Genomic DNA, 24,644 nt, shown 5'->3' with positions numbered 1-24,644 from the left:
CCACTCTGGTGTAACTGTGATACAGCTGTTGTGCAAGATCTTGCACACGGCCAGAGTGAGTTTTCAGTCGCTCAGTATGTGACCAAGAACACCATGACACGAAACAGAAATATTTTTTTCACGTGACGCGCTCCAGTATTTTTCACTCATCCTTCACGGGCACACCGACTGTTGGAGTGCTCAACATGCTTATTCATTTAAAAATGTGTGAAAGAAATGTGGCGCATTTAGCAAATCTTGCTCAAGTATCTTTCAGGCTTTACAAGCCACTATCATACAGCTTCCTGAAAATGCTGAACTGGGTGTACTAAATACCAAACGGACCCAATTCACGTATTCATTTCATGGCTGAATGATTAAATGTGAATTATGCTGCAGTGTCCCTTGCCAGGTTAATGCAGAACTGGCAGGCCAAAATGCCCCAACACTCAACAATCAAGAAATGCTTCTGATGGATTCGAGACTAATCTTTTATTTTTTAAGTGGAAAAGTGAAACAGGAATAACGCCAGGAGGTTTATAATGAATCAGGTTTATGCTTCTCTCGTCTGCCTCGCTGGCATGTCCTCAAATAAAAGGAAAATAAATTCCTCTCCTTGCATGGAAATGTGGTGACTAAGGCTCGACCGAGGCTCAGGGGAGCAAGAGAAGCCGGGAGGACAGAAGACCACAGCGCACATCCGGACGCTAACACTCGCACTGCAGGTGCTGGTCCCAAGCTCTCCGAAGGAACAACATGCAATTCTGCTAAATAAGCAGTAGGAAACGTTGATACATTTTAAGGAACTCAACACAGGGAGCACTGGTGTGTAGCTCAGCGGAGAAGCTGCAGGTTCAGAAAGGGGACACAGTACATGGATAACAGGGACAGACAGGTGAGTGCAGAAGAGCAGCTGTTGGATTCCCCTTGGGCCTCACCTCATAGACGATGTAGGAGGACAGGGCGACCATCGAGAAGTTATAGATGATCATGGGCCACTTGAGCTGAAATGGTTTCCTCTTGGCCATGAGGCGGGGTCCCACGTATAGGACGAAGAGCACGTAGGCCATCAGGATGAGAGTCATCGGGACGGCGCCCTGCATCAGGGGGTAGCTCTTCACCCGGGAATCTGAGGACAGAGCACAGCCTGTCGTCAGCCGCGCCTGGCACTCAGTCACAGGCCAGGAGCGAGCAGGCACCCTGACCAGCGCAGGGAGCCTTGCAACCCCTCCAGAGAAACACAGCTCACGAGCCAGACTGATACATCAATAATAATAGAAATGCCTTCCAATACAGAAGGGTCTTATTGTATTAAAAACAAGACATTTAATTATAAAATATCTAATATTAAATTAAATATTACAACATTGTAGTACACTACAAGCTTTAACTAAAATAAAGTAACTATAATCTGTGACTACTCTTTATGTATAACAGTGCAGGGCTATAGGGAATAAGGCTCAATGGCAGAAAGCACTGCCAGGGGTAAGTGGAAAAGTCAAGACCCATCAACCCCTCCATTCTTGACTGCTGCTACAGGCCTACATCAACACATACAGGTTTAAAAAGGAAGAAGAAAACAATCCTTCAGTTATGGAGTCGTCTTCAGCTCAGAAGTGATCAAGTAATGCTTATACAGTATTACAGAATCCCAGACTGTACCACACTTTGAAAGACACTGGACCCTGAAGAGAGCTCATACCGGTTGTCTTCAAGAAGTCATGGTACATTTCAATGGCTTTGGTTCCCAGTTCTATTAGCATCCTGACTTCTGTTTTCGGTCTTTCCTAAGGGACTGTCAAAATCAAGGACCTGTGGAGAACAAACAAACCGCATGGTTAGGTTCCCAGACGTGAGAGTAGTTTAACACGGCATAAGCTATTCGCTATTCAACATCTTGTGTACGAAACCCAGCTCGTGCTGTGAGCAAGAAACACCCTGTGATCAGGTGAGTCTTAGGAAGAAACAGAAGCTCAGTGGAAAAGACTTTTTGTTAAAATGCGGATAGCTTTCAAATCAATGATGAGCTAAGCTTTGTGGCTGAGAACCGGACAATCGGGGCATCCCTACTAGTCACAGATAAGGCAGCGAAGGGACGCAGCAGGAGAAAGATTCATTCAGGGAGACACAGTGTGACACATGGTTTACAGAGCTCACTGGTGGAAGCTACTAAACTGTCCTTCCCGAGATCACGCCACCGCCACTCTTTCAGATACTGTAATATCTCATGTGTGTAAGCTGATCCGCGAAAAACTACAAAACAAAACTCCACGCGTGATTCCATCTCAAAGCGGTTCTTTAAAAAAGAATTAAAAAAGCGAAAGGCGCTTCATTTACTGGAAGAAAAACATGACCCCCCCGCCCTTATAAAATTATGTTTGTGGCTCCTCCAATTAATAAGCAGAGACTGAATGTTTAACTGAAGACAGGCACTTTGTTTATTTCAGATTTATGTCCCAGCCAGGCACACTCACGCTGATGAGTGTGATGGATTAACTTTCTACACGAATACCCACAGCCTGCTGACATAAGGCTTTTGAAAACCTACTAGACACACTGGCCTGTTGGAAATGATATTTTATTTTTTAAATTGGGTACAAAGTCCCTTTTCCAATCAGGCGACAGGTGATGCCAGTGTTGTGTAGCTGCCTGTTTGCTAAAACAGCCAGCTGTCGGACTCCGATGCTGTGATGTGCTGTGGATAAGAAACAGTGAAAAGCATCTGAAAAGGAAATACAGACAGGCGACACTACTCAAGGGAGAGTAGAGACAGAAACCCGCTTACTTTTTTGAATTGCCCCTTTGAGGGCAGGAGGAGGAGGGAAGAAATGTTTTTTTGAATATAAAAAGGTGACTTTCTCTGTAGAAGCTACCTGTATTGAAACCTGTCACGGGCTCTGAAGCACAAGAGCGCAAAAGAAAGAGCAGCACCCTCATTATCTTGGAAATAAAGATAATGAACAGACTCATTACAGATAACTTATCCAGTTCCAGCACTTCATCTCCCTGTCCCCATAAAAAAAAACAACAAATCTTATCAGGCCAAACAGCCTGCAGCTGAGCAGAGCAGAGACCCTGCTTGTGCTTGAGGAAACGGGAGCAGGAATTCACCGTGACACTCCAGAGTGTCGGAGGAGACTTCCAAGGGACAACCCCCTCCGCTCCCAGCCCACACAAACACACCCGGCCAGGAGCGCCGTGCTAGTGCTGGCAGAGCACGCAGTGCCAGTCAGCAGGCGGAGCGAACCGGAGCCTGGAGCCGCCAAGGATGAGGTCAGTGGGTTCGGCTTTGGCAGGGTGTGATTCCACAGGCAGGCGGGTCTGCGCTGGGAGCTGGGAGCTGGGAGCAGCTGTGCAGGAGGCTCTGTTACAGAGGGCCTGCTCTGGGCATGACTCAGGAAATCAGCACACGGGGCCAGAGTACAGTACTCCCATATGCTTCTTCATCAGCTTACAACTGCTATTTGTGGTCTGGCATGAGTCTGGTGGGACGCCATCTCAGAGCCCCCAGAAGAAGATGACGTCTGAGGTCTTGTACTGTATCTGGTAGGAAACCAGCCTTGGTGTGTCTTACAGTTGGCTCTTGGGCCGGGCTGTTCTTAACTGACCCCTGAGGACAAGGCCTGACGCTGGAGAGCAGTGGGACAGGAAGATAACCTGCAGATCTGGACTGACTACCTGGCACCAGTGGGGAGGAAAAAAAAACAACCTTCCAGCTTGTGTCCACTTTGGAACTGAGAATGGAAATAATTAATGGGTCCTTAAATGACCTATGAACTTCCAAGCTAAATATTCCGACTTTCTTTTAACCCTTTATGGCTGGAAATGTTGTTGTAGTGTATAAACAAAAGGTGGGCTCATCCATTGTTGGGACCCTGCCTTTGGTAGATAAATAGGTTGGAAAAACGTTTTATTGTTGTACAACAATATTGGCGGCCAGAACTAGTTTGGTATTCGAACAGATCTCTCTGCACCTGTGTTGAATGTATTCAAGTCTCTTTTAAGAATGAATGTATTGCCCTCAATGATTCAGGAACAGTGTCTCAAGTTTAATTAAATAAACCATTAATGTTATGTCATGTGTGGTGCAGAGTGTGCACATGAATATGGCTGAGATTCAATTTTACAAGTGGCAAGATGAAATGTGACCAGTCTGCCTCAACTGCAATGTGCCAGAAATCATCACAAGCTAGCAGTCCCACCAGGAAAGAAGTTCAGATTCAGAGTTCATAGACTTTCTCTACAGGTAGGACTTTCAAGTCTCAACGGGCTATAAAATACTCAATCACCGTCCGGTAACTACATCTTTTCTTTCTCAGTAACACATTCCCTCTGTAAGACAGAGCCAAAATGAATGGATGGGGAAATCTAACCAGGGTATGTCTATCTCCCATGCATGATGATATTTTCCCAATCCAAAAAACACAATGAAACACATCCATGTGGAAGATGTGCATGTGCTAGCCGCAAAGCATATTAATTAGTTTATAAGTATTTGAACAGCTGTCTAAATTGACAGGCCGGAAAAACACATAATCAAACAATTAGAGCTACGCGCTGCAGTTCGTGAAATATAGTATAGCTGCTTTGTAGATAAGCTGGCATTAGGGAGAGCAACGAGGTCAGTACCTATTATGACAGCACAGCATAGACAGGTGACATGTGCCCTAACCACAATTACCCTAATTATATAGCAATTTGATAAACGTTATTCCAATCCCAAGACAATGGGAAAAGTGGCCGTTTTTCCAATCTACCAACTAAAAGCCACGCACTGTTCAGAAGCCCATTGTTCAGACTCTCCCACGTACCCCAGCCCCAGTGTCATAACTCAAAGACAAGCCCAAACAACCATGTTTGTAGAATGGAGACCAAGACGAATTGTTTTTCTCTGTTTTGACAACAGCTCTGTCCTATTCTCTCGTGCTGCCAGCTGTTAAAGACTCCCATTGTGTGCAGAGCATTAAGCTAACGGGGGGGGGGGCGGGGGATATGTCTGTACAGAGTCCAGCGAGGATCTAACACGGACTCTGTCACATTCAGACCCTGCTGTCGGCGCCACACAGCTGCAGCTCTGACCTGCAAACTCACAGCAGAAAACGTCTGACATGTGGATCCTTCCACTTCCTCTTCCCCTGTACGGAACCGGAGCCAATACCACAGTTACAGCACCTCCTTACCCAAGCATCAGCATACTGCGAGGAGGTGTGTCACTGGAACAGACACGCACATTGTTGCATTATGTAGGACAAAGGTGACAGTGAGGCCAGGATCTTTAAAGCTGTAGCTAGACAGCAGCATCGGGACCTTATTGAGAGCGTGTTTCTGCCTTTTCTTGGAGTGCTAGCCTCCCATTTCTCTCCGGAGGAAACCTGCAGAGCTATCCTGTCACTTCCCAGAAAACTGTCCCCCCCCACAGCCGGGACGCATGCCGCCCTCTCCCTTCCTGCACGGGGGGCCTGCACGGACCTGCGGAGACCGGCAGCGGCGCTCAGGAACGGGCGGAGAAGGGGGAGGGGGCCGTTACCAAACCGTCGGCCTTAAACGGGTCGATCTGGAAAACAAGAAATGAGCGTACCCCTCCAATTCGCAGAGAACCCCCCCCCGAAGAAACAAAAACGAATACGGATGGGTCTGTTGCTGAAGCTGCGGTTTTGAAACAAGGTGGTTTTCCAGCCTGGAGAGCCCGACCGGATCTGGGTTCATCCCCAACCAGGCCTGAGGGCCCGATTTCAGAAATATCCCCTGTGCAATGTGTGGGGGTTATAATACAGATCCAATGCGTTGGCAATGATCACTTCTCTACACCCATCAGTGGGGGTAACGGATTGTAACCAGAGCCACGCTCAGACTCGGAGCACCGCTGGGGATGCACCTTGCACGCCAGAATCGCATTTGCCGCAACACGTTAAAACGCATCGCAAAGCTTCGGCTCAACCTTACTGCAACGTCTCGCATCCTCTAAAATGTCCGTCTGATCTCTTCTTTACCTGATTGAGGTGATAGTCAAATTATTCAATATTCCCATGCACTTTCTATTGGGGGCGTTTTTAGTTTCCTTCTGTGACACACACTGCAATAAACCTTGATTGCTTACAAGCCGGTGTCTTCTCCACCCTGCTTGGCCCAGGTATGGGGTATTTGATCCCTTGTTGGTTGCAAGCCTCTTCATTATTGAGGCCAGAAATTGCCTAAAAACGGAATGATGCCAGAGCGCTCGCTCTGACAGCAGGGAAATGTACAGCGAGCACAGAAAGAATTGTCAGCTCCACAGCAGCTGAAATATATGACCTAATTTCAGCAGTGTTATAAATCCAGACACTGAATCAAATGTTTTATTAATACAGATGGATTGAGAAGTATGGAGGGAAGAGTTCCATACAGCAGAGATGCGTGTATAAACGCTGACTCTGTTAGTACTCCAGACCTCCTTGCGTCTTGTGATCCAGCGTGTCCCTGCAGTCTAGAAACTTTCTTTAAGGGCCACAGCCCTGCCTGGGGAAGGAAACCTGCAAGCTGAATGTCTCCATCTTTTTCAGTCGATCTGAATGGAACAAGACCAAACAGGGTCTACGACACGCTCACGTCAGAGCAAAAGCAACGTATGGCTCCCTGCTGTTGTGCTGCCACCCTCTCCTGGTTTGGAGAGGTCAGGTCCAACCGGCGCTTGAAAAAGAAGAGGACCTAGTGATACCGAGAAGTCTTGCAGTTTCTCCCTCTCCTTCTCAGAATCCTGATCAGAATCACACTGCAGGGCCCAGGTGCTGATATCAGCCTGTATCGCCGATTAAGGTCAGCTATGCCACACTGATAAGTCCTAATAAGGGCAAAACAACTGTATGTGGCTGCTTACTTTGAATTACATATGCAAAAGGGCAGAACGTTGCTTGCAGCATTGTGCTTGGACAGAGTGTTAAGTATTATTCCTAGCCAGGATTCATTTAATCGAAAAATGCATGCTGTGTTTCTACATAAGCAGCACAATTTACAGTTTACACAAGAAAGATGTATAATGAAATACAAAAAAAGTATGACAAGAGAATCATAGTCATAGCTTTAAAAGTAGGCAGTGTTACTCAGTAATGTTCTTTTATCATTGAAAAAAAGTTTTAAAAAGAGCATGACTAGGAATTGGTGCTGTACCACTACAGAACTAATGAATCCATTCAAAAATACTCCTGAAGAGATGGTCACATACATAACAAGCAGAAACTCTTTTGTCCCTTGTATTTTACAGTTTACATACAGTATCACTTGTGCTAACACAGCCAATTAGGAACACTGCAAGCCAGAGAGCTGTCTCATGGTCCTTCAGAGCCATTCAAAACTCAAACCAGATCTTCACTCTTTTCAGGACTCCTGGATAAAAAGCTACTAATGATCACTTACCACTTCAGTACCAGGTAAAAATAGTACATTGTAAGGGTACAATTTATGACCTATCACAGGGTCAACCTTAAACAACAAGGAGTGGCCTGAAGGCATGGAGTACTTAAGACATGTGAGGCCCACATGCAGAGCTTTGCAAAACAAGGTCATGAATACTGTTTGGTACCACACCTTTCTAGTGCAGTTATAAAGACCCCGATATTAAATTTCCAGGTGCTGCAGAAAGTAAACCATTCTGAAATACCCAAAACAAAAGATACAGTATGTGGAGACAGTACACTGTTCTGAAAACGGAACAAAACACTGTCTACATCTGAAATATTTATCCTCGGCTTTTTGAAGATTACAATAAACATAACGGCGGTCTACGAAGAAAATGGAAAATGCTTCAAATTTCCAAAACCGGCACATGCAGTCTGGCTCCACGCCACAAAGGAGGAGTGTATACAGTATTACTCACACAAAATCCTTTCTTGCAAAAATGTGAGTTCACACACCCTGATAGAGTCCAAAGCCGGCTAGTTGCTAAACAGGAATGAGAGAAGGAGATGGAATGGCCTTTGATACAACTTTGGGTACAATTCCTCAGTACAGAAAACTCTTCCAAGGGTCCCAACTGTAAACAAGTGATGCTACACGCTATGTCCAATTTACTCTGGAACAACAATAGGCAGTTTTTTTTTTTAAGTGTTGTACTTGGGCACACGGTTTGGAAAGTACTTTCAGTTTTTGACTCGCTTTCATCCCACTGAAGTTTGCTCGAAGTGCAGAGCAGCGGCCAGGCCCCTCTGCGCTGTACAGAGCACGTTTCTGATCTCTCATCAGGGGCTGTCTGCAATTACTGGTCCCGATCCTGGCTCATGGGGCCTCACACCCACCAGCTTAGATTAGAGGTATCTGGGAGCCTTGTTTTAAATTCCTGGCCGTGCGGTCTAAACACCATTCACCGATTCGTCTGTAGCGTAAGCAGCATTCAGTGCAAGACAGGCCAGAGTGCTGTATGAAATTAAACACATACGCCCCTTAATGCAGTGTTGCACAAGCAGATTAACGAACGACGATTCTCCCCGGTCGCAGGCAACAGATATTTCGTATCCCTGCGCCGCACGTGTCTCCCGCTGCCTACCGTTTACAAGCTTTTTCTCAACAGATACGAGTTTCCTGTTCCCTCTTTAGTCTGCTACCACCATCCCACATTACAGGCCTGACAGCTTGCAACACTGCAGAGAAACTGGGGAGAAGGAACTGACTGGGCCCCACTAGCACAGCGATGAAGGACTCAAGATGCACTACTAAATTATTAACCCCCCCCCACCACCACCTCCATACACTAAATTACACAGTTCTTGTGAAATTTCTCATTTACTCCAGTGCTGTTTAAAACATTAAAAAAACAATGTAACAAATGAATCCTTTTTATGAGTCAATAGGTGCAGTAATTTACAACATACATGTACAGTGCTAAGGACAGCTATAACAGTAGCTCTGTAGCCTGGCTCAGGTTGAGTTATAATAAAGCATCATGCTTTTACACAGACGTGAAATAAATCAGGAGACTGCATCACATGGCCTCTCAAGAGTGTAGTGAAATCTGAACAGGAACAGGGTATACCCCCATGCCATTGATAACCTTGAATTGGTAGTTACAGGGACCTGCTTTTAATCTGAAGACCAGGCTGCATGCCAGTAGGCATACAAGTACATGCTTTTTTAAAGATTTAACTTAAGGAACTCCTAGCCTCACCACCACAATTTTTGGCAAAAAAAATCCTAATTCCCACTAATGTGGCTTAAAAGCTACAAAACATGAGCACGTGGGAAATACAACCCAGAGTTTGGACCCAATAGCTTTTACAAGTTACAAGTAAGGAATTTGTAAATGGAATGGGAGAGGGTGGTTGAGAGAGGAACAGAAGAGAAAAGTCCATAGGTGAGCTCACAGCCTGACTGTGTCAACGCATCAGGGGGTCAGGGTTAATAATGAACGGACCAGAATACGAATCTGCTGGGAAACACTCATCAGCTGCCCAGAAACTCATGACCGCAGCAGGCAGAGAAATCACAGCCAGGGGGAAGGAGAGCCCACAGTAGTAGGGAAGTAGAAAAGAACCGAGAGGATAAAAAGTACAAAACTGTAAACATTTCTGAAAGCTCAGTCTCAGTTACCACCTCAAACGCTGGCTCTGAGATTTCAGAGGTCTGAAATGGAAAATAACTGGCACTTCATGCACAAGCTCCATAATATATGCCAGATTCACTACAAAGGCTACAAAACAGAACACCGAAAAAAAGCACCGACCACACTGTGCTGGTTCAACAAGTCTAACATCAGAAAAACAGCCCCCAACTCTTGCGCCGTGCTGCCTACAAAGTTGCCTTTCTGTATTAAACATTCAGTTCAAAGGCCTAAATTTCAGTTAAGCTCATAGTTAAAGAAAGTAACAGGTAGACAACACGACAATAAAAGCATTCCTAAACGTAGAGGGGAAGAGAATTAAACTAGTTTAAAGTTTGAACAGAGAAAGGGTAAGTCAAGCAGGCATCTCTCGCCGTCTGGTAAAAGTTTCCCATCCGAAACTCACCTGTTTCTTGACTCGTTGCGCTCCGTACAGCTGGGCAAGGCCAAGCGTGTGTGGGGACCGGACTGACCTCCAAGTCACGGCTCGCTGGAGGCAAGCTGGAAAGGACGGGGAGAGAGGAAAACGAGGGAGAGAGGGAGAAAGAGAGCGAGAAAAGCGAGAGAGAAACAAACTGACAAAGTGCGACTGGTACTGCAGCCCTCTGTGTCCCCACCCTCCCTGAGTCACACAGGCTGGATGAATAACCGGCTCAGAAATACAGAGAGAGAGAAAGCAGGCCTACAAGGAAACACACCCTCCTCAGTTTAAACATGCACACGCTGGGGAGCAGAGGAAAAAAAAAAAGTTACAGTGTCCGCCCAGCCTCTCTCTCGCTCGCTCTCGGCACTTGAGGGCTCCGATTCCTCCCCTTTCCCCTCCCCCTGTCTAACCACTGGCTCTGTCTGTGGAAGGTGAGCATGGTAGAGACGCAGAGCTTTCCGATTGTAGTCCTCGGGCCCCGCTCGCGAGAAATCCCAGGCAGCTGTGGTAGGATGAAGCTCTCACTGTACAGCAAAGTGCTCTGAAAGGATAGACGAACAGGCCTCTCTTGGCACCCACAATGGCAAACAGTAACATCTACTGCCCCAGGACAGGGTAATCAGAAATAAGCAAACTGGATTCCAGCAGCACTATTTTTAATGGCTGCTCTTCTTCTGACACAATCTGTAGTAATGAATTAGGCAGCAGTATTTTCCACAATAACCATGACTCAGGCAGCGAACCCCAGGGGAACCCCTGTTTTAAATGAATGCTTCTCGCAGACAGCTCTCTAGGGAGTTGAGCTGTCTGTTTTTACCCCCGTCAGACTAAAAGGCAAGCATGCCCAAGGAACCAGCATCCGGGATTCGATGAACACGGCCACCGCATGCATCTAGAAGAGTTCGAGACTCCCTCGTGCGAAGAGCTTGCAGCAAACGCCAATCTCCCCCATCTCACACTTACACAACCCCTGTGAGCTAAGGGAGAAGCAATAGCATCGCGCAAGAGCAGAGTCATGCTTTTCCTGGTGAGCATGGGCTGGCCGCACTAGTAGTGCACCCTGGAGTGAAGACCTCCCTCGCCCGGAGTGACTGCTGAGCAGCGTCGTCGAGCACAGCCGACATTTCTAAATACACAAAGTTCAAATTTAAACATGCCTTGACAGTAGAAATCAATGCTGTCAATTTTATTCTTTTTTTACCCATTTTGATAGTTTCATGAAGCCTCTGAAATATTATAGTCACACTGATTGGTAATGTGAATTGGACAAGGCTCAACATAGCAGCAGAAGTCTAACCTGTCGGAAGGTTGTGAGAATACTTTCGCCAAAATCTTCCCTCCCCTGGGAAGCTCAGGCTTGGTTGCTGTCCTACTGTAAAGTCCTTTTGCTTTATAAAGCCCGCATACCTCATTCTTTACAAAGTTAAGAACCGCAAACCTCAATGACCGCATGAAAAATCTTTACTGGCCATCTCAGTCTCCAACAAAAAGATGACCAGATGAGCTGAAGAAAATAGTGCAACCCAGATGTAGAGAGAGGTTCCACATGGAGGAGTGGTGAAATATCCAGCAGATGAGGCTCTGAAACCTATTAAAAGGCTACAGGAAACGCCAATTAAGGGTCAGCAAAGCCAAAGTGAGTGCTCTCGAATTAGTGCATGCTGAGGTTTCAATAAATTTGACCGTCGTGCATGTGGAGATACCCATAACGATTTGCAACCGATATTGTCTGTTCACACAATATTTTAAAATTCTGTGGTTTATTTGCATCACAGAAATACCGAACGCACACCAGGGTTATCACGCTCGGTTGAAAGCCACCATTCATGAAAAGCATGAATGAATTCGGAGGCACCTGGAAATATCCACGACTCCTCCCCCTGGAGCTTACTCCCTTACCCCCTGGGCCTGGCACGTCTCTGGAGCCCCGCCAGATCAGAGGCTGGGCCCAGTCCTGCAAAGCCCTTTGTGGACTGGAACCACAGGAACGTGCTGCTCTCGCATACGAGCAAGAAGGGGGACAGCACAGCCACAGCTCGACTGTCCCTCGCTCCCTGGCCTCCCTCCTCCCCAGTTCAACTGAACACGAACGTGTTTACTTGAACAGTTAATTGCATTAAAAAAAAGAAAAATTACGTAACACCAGATCTGTTTGTGTGACAAAAATAGCTGAAATGCCAGAACAGTCTATTCCACAGCCGCGGGGCCGCTGAATGCCGGCGTGCTGCTGGAGCTGGTTTGCTGGTTTCACCACAACCCAGCTGGTCTGGTCCAACCCGTTTCCCTGGCTGAGCGAGGGGGGGGGGGGACGGACCCTCGTCCAGGGAAGTGCCAGCGGGGTGAGAATGACAGAAAATGACGAATGCGTCAAGAATCAGCACAAAAACAGGTGCGCAGAGAGGCTCCTTCTAAATCCCCAGTGGTTTCCTCACTTACCCAGCAGGTTTTTGTTCTTGGTGTCAAGGGGCCCGCGCCCGCTGGCTGTGACCCGCTCGGGGGGACAGCAGCAGGTGTGGGAGCTGGGCCGGGGCGGTACACCGGTCAAACGGTAACACAAGCGCCCCGCGGTGAGTCCAGTGGGGGGACAGAAGCCTCCCATGGAGCAGAAGCGCAAATACCGGGTAGAAACACAGGCCGTGAAAGCCTGCCCTCTCTTTCTTTCGGGGGACTCAAGCAGAGGATGTGAGAAAAAACGGCCACAGGCATCGCACGTGGCTAGTGGCGGCCGAGGTTGTGAGAATACTTTCGCCAAAATCTTCCCTCCCTTGGGAAGCTCAGGCTTGGTTGCTGTCCTACTGTAAAGTCCTTTTGCTTTATAAAGCCCGCATACCTCATTCTTTACAAAGTTAAGAACCGCAAACCTCAATGACCGCATGAAAAATCTTGACTGGCCATCTCAGTCTCCGGCAAAAAGATGACCAGATGAGCTGAAGAAAATAGTGCAACCTAGATGTACAGAGAGGTTTCGCATGGAGGAGTGGTGAAATATCCAGCAGATGAGGCTCTGAAACCTATTAAAAGGCTACAGGAAACGCCACCTAAGGGTCAGCAAAGCCAAAACGAAAGAGCTGTCGCTACGCCGAAACCGCATTTCCAACAGTCGCCAAGTAGGAAGAATGATTTAAATTCATAGCGGATTGTTTTATGCGCTTGGACCGTGGGATCTTCACACACCCACAAGAAAAGAAATAGCCCATTTTCTCTTCCAAGTGCCTCGGATTCCACAGACGTGACTTTCGACTCGCGCTCCAAGGGGAAAATATTTTCCAAGAGGCTTCCCAGCAGCGCGGGGGCTGTTTTGCGAGTAATGGGTTAATGGAGCCTCGGCTAAAAAAGGCCCTTTCACACTTGGCTGGCTGTCCGGGAAGGGCTTCGGCTCTAGCCGTTCACAGACAGAACGGCCAGGCTCTCCCGGCCTCTGGCCTTGTCGCCAGCTGCCTGAGTGACAAGAGAGTTCAGAACACTGCCTTGTCCCCCGTATATCTGTATATCTGACCCGCGCGTGCTTTCATTTCGGCGCCAACTCCACCGGACAAAGGTCCCTGCCGTTTCAGTCGTCTCCTGGCAACAGTGGACGCAGGAGGCCGGCATCGTCTACCTATTGAGCTGGAAGACAGGGGCCTGACAGCGCAGCTTCCTGGAACGCAGCCCGAGGCCTCGCAGGGCATCGCCCAGGGTGGCGACAGGAAAGGTGGCGCCACTGCTTCAACGAGCAGGCTCGCGAACGAGTTAGGCACCAGCAACCATGTCTGAAGATACACAGCTTCAGAGAGTAAAAGCACAAACACTGCCTACACTTCTGCCTCAAGAGTTCATCATGGAATAAACACAAATTGATTTTGTGCATGGAAAACCATCGCTTTGAGTTACGTCCATCCATCTTCTGACCGATTTTTCCAATACAGGGATGCCGGGAACCGGAGCCTATCCTGGCAAGCAATGGGCACGAGGACTTGTGTTACACACACTCCTTAATACACCCAGCAGATGGATAAAAGATTTGTATCTATTATGCCGTCTGTGGAAAGAATCACATGTTAGCTTCCTTTCTATGGAAGCTAAAACAATAGATCACGTTTCTGATGAAGGAATGCTTCACACCCTCAGCAATCACTGGGATGAAAAATGTACTAGACAGAGAGATGTCACTCTGTGCAGTGCCTACACTCAAGGCGTTTAATGGTCGCCGATGGTCTGAGAAATGAAGAATGTATCACCGCTGTGATAAAACAGGTTGGATTGAAGAGCAGTACTATAGCCCCCACATGTGAAAGGGGGTGTATCCTATCTCCTATCACCTTTCTTATCTTAGGAAACTGCCATGTGGTGGAACACGACTGTCAACCCCTGTGTCTATAATTGGGGCCGAAAACATTTTTAATGGCGGTCTGGATCATGCTTCTGACGAAGGCCGCAGAGAAAGCGGTCGCCACCAGCCTGAGCTTCCCTCGCTCGCTGCTGGAACGCGACGAGCTCCTGCCGGGCACCGAACACGAGACGGACTGGAACGGACAAAAATCTAGCTCCTGCGTTGGCTGGGAGCCAGTCGATCCGAGCATCTCATCCAGCCTTTTTTCTTGACAGGTTTCAGGGAGGCCGTGGCTGGGCTGCTATCTTCAGGCTCCCCAGGTCCTCGATCCAACAGGTCTGGGGAGCCTCCACATCCGCTCGCTATAGCTACCGCGTTCCCTTCTCTGTACCCGCTGATGTTTATCACCCTACTGATTTATCCGAGCTCGCGTCAGGAAAAGCAAAACGAGGCAGCACGCAATCTGAATTTTTCTAACCCCTAGCTGGAATGCCTCCGTGGAGATCGCCTGATCTCCGGAGAATTTCAGCTCCAGGGGTACCTCTGCTCTTCGAGGTCAAGCCTGTTCACACGAGACCCCCTGCTCAACCAGGAGGGCAAGAAGACGGTCAGGCCCCGGGCGAGGAGGGCATGGGAAGATTCCAGTGGAGAAACTCGCCCGACGAGCCTGGCTACTCACAGCACTCACTCACATGGCAGGTGCTTGCTCAACTTAGAATAAGGGAGGAGGTGGGTGGTGGCAGCAGATTACACAATTTCTACCATGACACCGCAGAGGGCAATTCTGTATCCAGCACAAGCTGTATTCAGGCAAGCTGACTGCAGAGCATCTGAAGGGTTGAATGTCTGAATTCCACGCTGCTCATTTTTTAAACAGCCTAATCTGATTTAAAATGATCAAACTGATCATAAGGAAACCTAAGCACTTGGAGAAGTCAAGTGTAATGTACAACCCAGCATGGGCAATAAACTATTCTGCTGCCATTACTAAGAATTGGATCATTGTCAGATCCTTAGCCTGTTAATTAAATTAGTAAACGAGAGATGAACTAGATTACCACAGTACATTAAGGACCTGTAGTTTGGAGTCCACTACTTGAACTCTGCAGAAATCCGCCAGTTCACGCAATTCAGAGCAGAGATCCTGTTTTAAAAGCTAAATATTCCCAGCAAATCCTAATTCCAGTGGCTTTTTAATGAACAGACATCATTCTTCTGCCCTGGAGAAATGCAGAGTTTTCTCATTTTTAATCCAGCCACACCATTAATCTCAGTTACATGGATGATCTCTTTAATTAGTGATGACCGATTTTTTTCTAGGCATTATAACAACGATGTTACCTATTTTTAACTTGGAAAAAAATGGAAATATTCATGTGTGGAAAAAAGCGCTTCAAACCAGTTTAGGTTTTGTTATGGTTTGCACGTTACTATAGGCTAAATACAGGTCTTTTGAATCAAAGAAATGTGAAGACTGTTTAATAAACACAAACTCAACATCCAACAGAGTAAAATATTAAATCTTAAACATTCAGCTTATGCAACATTCACCTCTGGGCTATAAGTGTGATGTAATCCAATTAAAGGTATGCTGGAGTGTCACTTCCATTAAAAGCAAACAATCTCTCCATCAGAATGTACAGACCTGCTTCATGTTTATTTCTCATTCTGAGGCTGGACCTTCTGAGTTCAATTCGTAGACACCAGAATGGTTTTAAAGTACCGACTCAAACTTCCAAGACCACATTATTTGAATGCTGCTCTGCTTTGTTCACCTTTTACAAACACCGGAGGAAATCGTTTAGGAAATCCACTTCTGTCAGTCCCCGATAAGTCCAGAAAAAAGACCCGTGCACTAAGATAATGTGTATATCAGCGCTACAATCTACAGGTTAACAGCTTTTTCTGACAGTAGTTTCTCACCTTGTCTCAATGGACTGATCAAGACTGATATCCCAGCAAGCTCAATGTATTCTACACGACTTAGAACAAGAAAAGAAAATCCCGCAGATCCATTTGTAGGTATACTTTAAAATCATCAATATTTCCAAGAAGGACACCACCCTTCCTTCTCCCGTGTGGATTTTAGGAACATTTTCATAACTATCCAGATGCTTTATGGGAAGGGGGATTAAAATCCATCTTAATCACAGCTGTTAGCAAACAAAATTACATTTTCAGCTGCAGCAGAAAGAACGGAGAGATACAAGCTATTCTGGAGCCTCAATCGCACCGATATCGGCTTCAATTAGAATCTACAGGAGGTTTTGCCAGCCCCTTGGCCTGCTGGATTTCAGATTTTCTAGGAGGCTTGAGAAGAGACTGCATTACACCCACAGCACAATGAGCACACATAGCACACTAGCTGCCTCACTTATAGACCCAAGTAGCAGCCGTTGCTAAATTCATGCTCTCGATTGAGTTTTATAGCTGCCAAAGCCCCGTTGAAGATTCTTATTTAATAAGAGAAGGTATTCTATTGACTCCATGGAGCAGTATATACTGTATGCCACTTCTAGAGTGTCCTGAATTACCCACCGCGCTAACAGATGCCCTTCAGTGGCGTCAAAGTCTTGGCCAAGTGCACCTTAGTAGGTGGTCAGTTTCTGTGTTTGATTTAGCAACAAATCCATTTCCTTGCTTGTGCACGACAGTGCTATAAAAAAAGTCCTTTACAGGCATCTGAAGAAAATCCCAGATCTTACCTTTTTTTTTTTACTGATTTTAACTTGTCTACGAGAAGAGATCATATTATCTGGGGAGCAAGACTGCCTGTTTCATTTCATAAACACCTCAGAATATGAGAAAGGTTTATGAATGACAGGAGGCCTGATTGTATGTTAGTAACTTATCGATCCCAGGATCTCATCCAGCTGCTCCAGGATTTCAGCTTCAAACATCTTGGTAGAGTTAGAAGAGATTGCTAGTAGTTATTACTCTTTCAGAAGTCAGATTATGTACCCTGTGGGAAATGCACCTAGTACACATTGTGCAGTGGGTGTAAAGACAGCCCCACTCCACAGTTGCATGCAACCCCTGCAGAACAGAGATGCAAATAGAGAAAGTAGAGCCTGGAAGCTCGTACTGTGACTGCAAGCCCTGGACTGAGTGAAGGGCATTAAATACTCACTAAAGACATCCAGAAGCACGCATGTCCTCCCTCAAGCGTGAAGGACAGAGAGGAGGACTGCATGCGAAGGGGTTTACGAGCGCCCATGTCTTCTGCGATTGCATGAGTCTTTCTACGTCACAGCACGTCTGCACTGGCTATGTAATTTCAGGGCCAGATCGCAGTCTACAGCGCGTAAAAGCGTGTTTCCAGCTTTACGTTCTTATCATCCGGACAGTTACAGCTGCCGACATTAACAGACCGCGTGGAGGTGACAAAGGAAGAGCCCTAGAGGCTTCAGTACAGGAGCCCTGTCCTGCATGAGGGGTCAAGGCATTAACTGCAGAGATTAAAGAACGGGGCTCGACTTTCGACAAATCGAGTCATACCTTCAACGGGCGCCCCTTTCCTAGGGTCTGACTCGGGCGCCTGGTCATTATAACCTGGATATTTCACGACGCATTAACACAGCGTCCCCTCCTGGCTGGGTGGCGATTTCTGTGCCTACGGAGGGCCAGCCCGGACGAGGACGGCAGATGTACGAACCAGGGAGTACACCGAGACCCGGTTCCCAGAAATCCTGGGGTCGGGCTTCACACTTCCCACAGCCTGCTGCTGAAATCTCCTGCAATGTATATCTAGTTTTGGTTTTTTTTTTAATCACGACTTGCCCTAGAATCCCCCCCAGTGTGATTCAGGAGCGTTACGCGATCGAGGACATCATCTCTCGAGGATCTGCCACACGGAGCTCACTCCACCTGAATTTAGCCATTCGAAGAGTTTTAATTGACTTAAAAAACAAAACCCAGAACGAACCCAAAGCACTTCCCTCCGACGGCAGTGCAAACAATTAAAAAGGGCTGAAATGAAAGAGCTTTCTCAGCTGCCCTGAGGAACTGCGGAGCCCAGACAAAGCTGGAGTGTGAGAGAGCCGCAGGGGAGGGAAAGAGGAGGGAGGCCGGGCGGGGCCGGGCACGGCGGGACGGCTGTTCTGCCAGATGCCCGTGACAGTGGAATCTCAGGCCACTGGGGGCTCCGCCAATCACAAGCGCCTCTGGACCTTCAGGCTGCCTTCCCACAGCTAGGTGCCACCCTTCCCTCTGTGCCAGGCATCGGCGCCCCGCAGGGAGAACCAGCGTCCTCGAGCGCAGCCTGCAGCAGAGTCCCCGGCGGCGATCGGGCGAGACCAGACAACGCCCAGGACCTCGAGGAGCAGGGGGGTCAGGCAGCTCCAGCCCGGGGGATCGCCATCGAAAGCAGCCACAGCCCCAACCCCTCATGTGCAACGCGGCTTGCCGGCACGGGGCGACCCCGTACAACTGGGGTGCCAGTCGGACCAACTTGTCACCCCGATGGGCCGGGCCCGGACGAGGAGCCTCGAGCAAACACCTGCTACGAGCCCTGCATCTGGCTGTCGAGGATCTGGTTTCATCTTGGCCAGACAGAAATCCTGGGGTCGGGCTTCACACGTCCCACAGCCTGCTGCTGAAATCTCCTGCAAACCCTGCTCCCTGGAGTCACCCGGTCCTCTGGGACCCGACTAAAAGAGCAGACCTGATTTCTCTTACTGGGTCGCTTGTTGCAGTTCTCCTTAACAGGGAATAATTAGGTCGGCATCCTTCGGGTGGGAGCCTTGTGACCGTTAAAACAAACATACTCCAGTTGCAAACATTTTATTCTAACACTGTCAGATGGTGAACAAATTAAGCACCACAAGGGAACACTTAGATGTCGCTAGACTGAGGAACCCTCCCTTCTGACTAGGTTGTTTGTACTCCTGAACACAGGAGATCTGTATCTTAGGGTCGGTGTTAAATGAAGAAGCCCCCTGTAAATCTTTCCAAGTTGATTCGGGAACAGATACCTTATTAGCTCATGTGGGCTCTCTGCTGCCCCACGGTTCTGGTGTGGGTGCCCCCCAGTGGCCGGAGGGAGAACAGCATGCCTTCAAGCAGACAAAGCGTGCTGGGAGCTTCTGCCTTGCACCTTTAAATCCTCCAGTGAGACATATTCCCAGCAGTCTCAACATCTGTGACAGCTTCAACGAAACCTCCATGGGACGGATGTTTCAGAATGGAAACTGAAAATGGCACGCCGAAAAACTAGCCCTTGCCGAGCTGAAGAAACACAGATATCGTGAAAGTCTCCGGTCTGACCAGTGCTAACGTATCCGATAGTGACCGGTCACACAACAAGGTGAGAACAGGGCTAGAGCAATATTATACAAAAGACTGGGCTGCCCAATGCAGATATCATGACAAAATTCCATTGGACACCAAATATTCGTAAAAGTACACGGAGGGGCTACTTCTCCTCCTCTTTTCCCTGGTGGCAACTGCGTGTCGGTGGAATTGAAGGATCCTGGTGCTCTGAAGTGTCTTAAATTAAGCCTTGAGATCTTTAGAGGACAGCAAAGAGCCTGGATCAAAGTCAGAAAAATAACAGATCTCAATGTGTAATTACCGTATATAACAGAAACCCCATTTGCCACCGGGGGATCCCATGATGCACTGCACCTCGGCTAACGGTGAGACTTTCGGAAGCACGCGCATGCGTGATCAGCACTGGCCCAAACACGCACCCAGGAGCAGATATACATTAGAACTCAGAAATGACTGACATGTGACACTCACAGATATGGTTAAATTCTGGAGCACGAAAACGCGACTGGGAAGCCAGTGCCATCTCACATAGATAACAGGAGCATTGAATAACACGGATAGCCGGACAAAGGGTTCATTTTCTCGGAGATCCCACGGTGTCCCGAATGTAGCCCCCCCTCCTTGCGCCCGGTCCTTCTGGGATGGGGTCCAGGCCATAGCGATCTTCTGATAATGGAGGATTTACAACTCGGTACATCTGTGCGTCACAATTGTTTCACATTATGCACGATTTGAGAACAATGCTAAACTTGTAAAGAGCAAAACGTTTTGAGTTCATTGACAAACTTGTCCGCAGTGCTCTATATACTGTATGCAGCCTTCACGGTTTTCCATAAACTAGACACGCTGGGCTCTTTTTTTAATCAAGAAAAATGGTAAGGGAGAATCATCACGGCCGTTAAGCCTTCCTGTGTGAAATATCTGTAAATGGGGCTAAGGTTTTGGCCTGTTTCAGCCAGTGGTACTGCAGTGTGACACAGACTCAAGCTGGCAGCCCAAGTGAGCTGGCCACTTGTCTCTGGACCCCTGCTGAGCAGACAAGAACGGGTTTGCCCAGCATGTGTACACTTACAATAAAACTTGAGTGGTAAACCTCCATATTTTGAACCATGTCAGCTGACATCAAACCAGACCATAACAGAGATCAAAGAGGAGAGAGCAGGGCACTACTCAAGCAGACACACAGGTTCTTAACTGTACTCTACTTACGAAACCTCCCTGCTCACAGATCTATAGCACACTGCCTTACGATAGCTTTGGTGGCAAACAATAATTCAAAGCATTAGAGTCTTTCACCACGGAAAGAGTTCATCTCCGAAATTTAGCTCTCAAAAAGGGACCACAATTTCGAACCAAATGTGTTCCAGGAACTTTAATGGCCTTGAGAAAAAGATGCACTTCTGAAGAAAAAGAATCTTTGTGCAGATCTCCTTCCGATCTTTGCACAGTTTTGAACAAAACCGATACTTCCAGCCATGAAAAAGTTGTTTCTGGGAATGTTCACTCTGAAGCCATGTGAAGCTGGGGGTGTAATTTGATACTCTACTCACATACTCACTAATGCTATTTGTGCTAGCTACTCGGAGCTCAGCAGAATGAATAAAGTGCAAACTCACCCAGACTCAGCAGAGAAGACCTGAACTTCCACCTGCTGATGCAAACCAGTCCCTGCGGGCACCAGGCTCTGAAGGCGGCAGTAGCTTTCTTCTAAGCCAGAGAGCAAAGAGAGCAGAAAAACGCTGAGCCTCACTCTTCCGGAAAGACAGAATCTGAAACCGAAACAGCCAGCTCCCCCCCTCCTCAACACGACTGGCAGCAGGCCTGGCCAATGAGATGTCAGAGAGGGCAGGACCAGAATGATTATCCAAAGCTTTTCTAAATTAGGCTCCTCTCAAAAATGAAAAGCCTTTACTCAAAAAAAAAAACAACAACTACTGTTCCTATGCAGACGTCTCAATCCGTAATCATCCAGCATTAGTTTTCAGCATACAATTTAAATTTCACATGGCAGAAAGCTGGGCTATATCTCTGTCCACTATTTCACTGGCCCTTCCTAACTTTTTGCACTTGTTCGTATAAAGGGTGAAACCTCCACTGATTCACACTCCTTTATACCAGGCATACATTATTGAACAGTTCCATTAATCTCAAGCTATTTTTGGACACATTCATTTAGCAGTTTTACCAGTTTCTTAAGCACCTTTATTTTTTAAAACTTGCCACTATATGGCCTTTTTATTTTTTTTTAACAAAACCAAATACCTCTACATATGTCCTCCATTATAGACAATATGCTGATTGATTAACCCCCCCCCCCAGAATTGTAACATTTACTTCTAAAATCAGAAAAATTTAGGTCTTTCTAAGCCTTGGTAATATTCTCAGGGTCCGTTTAAAACAGTGAAGCATGATGTGATTCATTAAATCCATGCCTGTTTTGAGTCCATCAGGACCTGTTTTTATGTCCCAAGGGTCACTGAACGTTTTCTGTACTGACAAAATCTTGCAGTCCAGATGTGCTAAATGGTAACCTATCTCTGTGTTTTATGCTGTTGACAGCTGTTACCATTTGCCCTAATTGTTGCTTCGCATTTGTTCATATATTATGATATACCAAAGTTTTTTATGATCTACCCTTTTTTTGTGTGCAAAACGACCTCGCCCATTTTGAAGACCTGAAATGAAGCTTGTCCAATTGTTCACCACATACCAGTCTTTGTTCCTGGGCTGTGTCCCACTTTAAGAGGCATTTTCAACACGCTGAAAAGGGATAGCCAGTCGATTCGAAACCAGAATTGCTCCAGCAAGACATAGATCTCTATAGAAATAATTGCCACCTTTCAACAGATTGACAATAAGCAGCTGGCATTCTATGGGCGAGGATGTGTGTTGGTACATATATTTAACTTTATGTGTGGAGTTCTTTTTTTAACCTATTCCATGAGTTAATCTAGTTCTAGTGTATTTCACAAAAGTACTACAAAGAATTTTAACAATAGCAGCTGTACAGTTCTAGCTGGATGATACATTATCAGTACAAAACCAGATGTGTGGGTCCTTATTAACCCATGACAGCATCTCAAGGGTCTGAGAACTGCACCGTGGATCTACTTATTTAGACCCTTGAAAACGATGAAAACGAGCTTTGAGGGGGGGCTTTTGAACGACAGGAAACGGAGACGAATGCTCTCAACACGAAGATCATAATATATGTGACACACTTGCAGAACGAGACGGAAGCAATCTACTCCAGTTATCTGAACTTTACAAAGGTAAGGATCGGTAGGTGTCCACTCAGCACAGGAGCGATCAGACTGACGTTTGGTGGGGAAAAAAAGATTACATTTTAAAATATCTGCAAAACCCCGTGTCAATATAGCATATGATTATAGGCAGTCACACCGTTTAAAGAAATAACATACTTAACAAACTGCAGATATTAAGTTTTTTTTTTACAACAAAACCAAAGAGTTAGCACCGTTTTTCTTGTACACCTATTGTCACGAATCTTCTGCAGGGGCAGTTTGAGTCGTGCATGTAGATTTTATTAGGGGGCATCTTTCCTGCCGCGCAGCAACCTTTAAATATGCCGAACCCTCTCAGTTTTTCCCCCCTAAGAACTTCTATGAGTACTGGAAAAGTTAAAAAAAAAACACACACAGCTTCTCGGTCCCGCCTAGAAACCATAACGCAAGCAACCCTGCGGTGCTGACCAGCCCCGGAGGTTGAATTTGGTGACCAGCCCAGGTAGGTGAAAATGAACCAAACCCACCTTAACAACACATGAAGAGACGATCCCCACGACCCCCCAGTTCTGTATTTTAAAAACGCTGCTTTTTTTTTAGGGTTCCGCCTACTTCTGTATCATATGATTCTCGCTCCTCTCTCTCTCTCTGGGAAGCAGACCCGGAGAACCAGCCCCTTGTGAAGGCAGGCAGGTGGGCGGTGTAGAGGCGAGAGGATATTTGTGAAGTAGCGCATCGACCCCGCCCTCCCTAAGCGACGCACAGCCGGCATAGCACATGGTATAGAAAAAAAAAAATGATTCACCGATAATCTGAGGCGTTTTTGACGAGTGTGAAGTAAATTTCAAGCGCGAATGTCTAGCGAACGAGGGGTACGAGAGGGACTGGAAACAAAACAAGTCGGGCGGCTCGCTTGGTGCTAAATTGGATTTAATCATTTACGCACAGTACACCCCCCCGACCACGACCACCAAACTAAACAATGGCTGGAAATCTGAAATGGATGATACTTCTTCCGTACCGAGGATTAAATCTCGGTAAAGTATTTAGCTCCGGAGGAAAGGTCGACACCACAGAGCTAAATTCGCTCTCCTCCTCCCCTGTGCGCAAACTCGCCTGTCCGCCAACCCCAGACGCGCGTTTCGGGGAGAGCCGGTAGATACCTCCCCTGATTGCACCGCTAATGTTATCCGTGGGTGCGCCCTTCATATCGGTATATAGTAAACAGTATCAGTATCAGTAAAGCGTCCACCTTTTTATATAGCCCTGCCACCTAGGTTCCGGTTAAGGTTTCAACAATTGAAGATAACATTTGTTCATACTTAATAAAAAAACAGTAACAGACAACAAGGGCCTGTCGGCGGATTTTGCAATCTACGCAGCCTGATTAAAATGAGAATTACTGTGGTAGATATGACCAAGCTGAAATCCTTAGGACGTTTATTTTGTTGAGCATGCCTCATATGATCCTTTAATGTAGAAATGGGGCGCTGGATGTAAGGGGTCACTGGTTGATATCCACGGGTCTTTGATCTCGAATCGGCACCCTGGACACAGCTGTGTGACACAGTGTGAGCTGCTGTCAAGCTGATGTACAGCAGAGCAGCACACTGGAGCAGTGGTCTGTGTTGCTGCCTCACGGCACCAGGACCCTGGGTTTGAATTGAGCGCTGTCCGTGTGGAGTCTGCATGTTCTTCTTGTGCTCACTGTTTCCTGGCACGGTTCAGAGGCATGCTGGTCCAGGTTAGGAAAGTCACGTTAGGTCTAGGCATCTCACAATAGTCCTGCCTTGTGTCCTGTCCTGTGCCTGGGGTTTCCAGTTCACCACATCACTCTGGGGACAGAGTGGT

At 47.0% G+C, this 24,644-nt stretch overlaps 1 protein-coding gene across 4 annotated transcripts in view; it reads right to left on the bottom strand.

The window, feature by feature from the left end:
• elovl1a (ELOVL fatty acid elongase 1a) overlaps nt 1-23,440 on the bottom strand; it is a 29,229-nt gene extending 5,789 nt beyond the window's left edge. Inside the window, exons 1-5 of one of the 4 annotated variants that reach the window (XM_069193978.1) lie at nt 23,321-23,440; nt 21,165-21,255; nt 9,951-10,509; nt 1,682-1,791; nt 918-1,108 (exon numbers count right to left, since the gene is read on the bottom strand). In XM_069193978.1, coding sequence (XP_069050079.1) covers nt 918-1,108; nt 1,682-1,742 — 252 coding nt within the window. In that variant the 5' untranslated portion in view covers nt 1,743-1,791; nt 9,951-10,509; nt 21,165-21,255; nt 23,321-23,440. Of the gene's footprint in view, nt 1-917; nt 1,109-1,681; nt 1,792-9,950; nt 10,510-21,164; nt 21,316-23,320 lie in introns of those variants that run through there. The other 3 variants (XM_069193979.1, XM_006634688.3, XM_069193980.1) reach the window with 3 other exon arrangements.
• Between the last annotated feature and the right edge of the window lie 1,204 nt (nt 23,441-24,644).

The sequence above is a fragment of the Lepisosteus oculatus genome, chromosome 9 (assembly GCF_040954835.1).
Source record: "Lepisosteus oculatus isolate fLepOcu1 chromosome 9, fLepOcu1.hap2, whole genome shotgun sequence".
Classification (NCBI taxonomy): Eukaryota; Metazoa; Chordata; class Actinopteri; order Semionotiformes; family Lepisosteidae; genus Lepisosteus; species Lepisosteus oculatus.
Note: the sequence above shows the minus strand (reverse complement) of the source record. Positions and strands in the feature narration are given on the sequence as shown.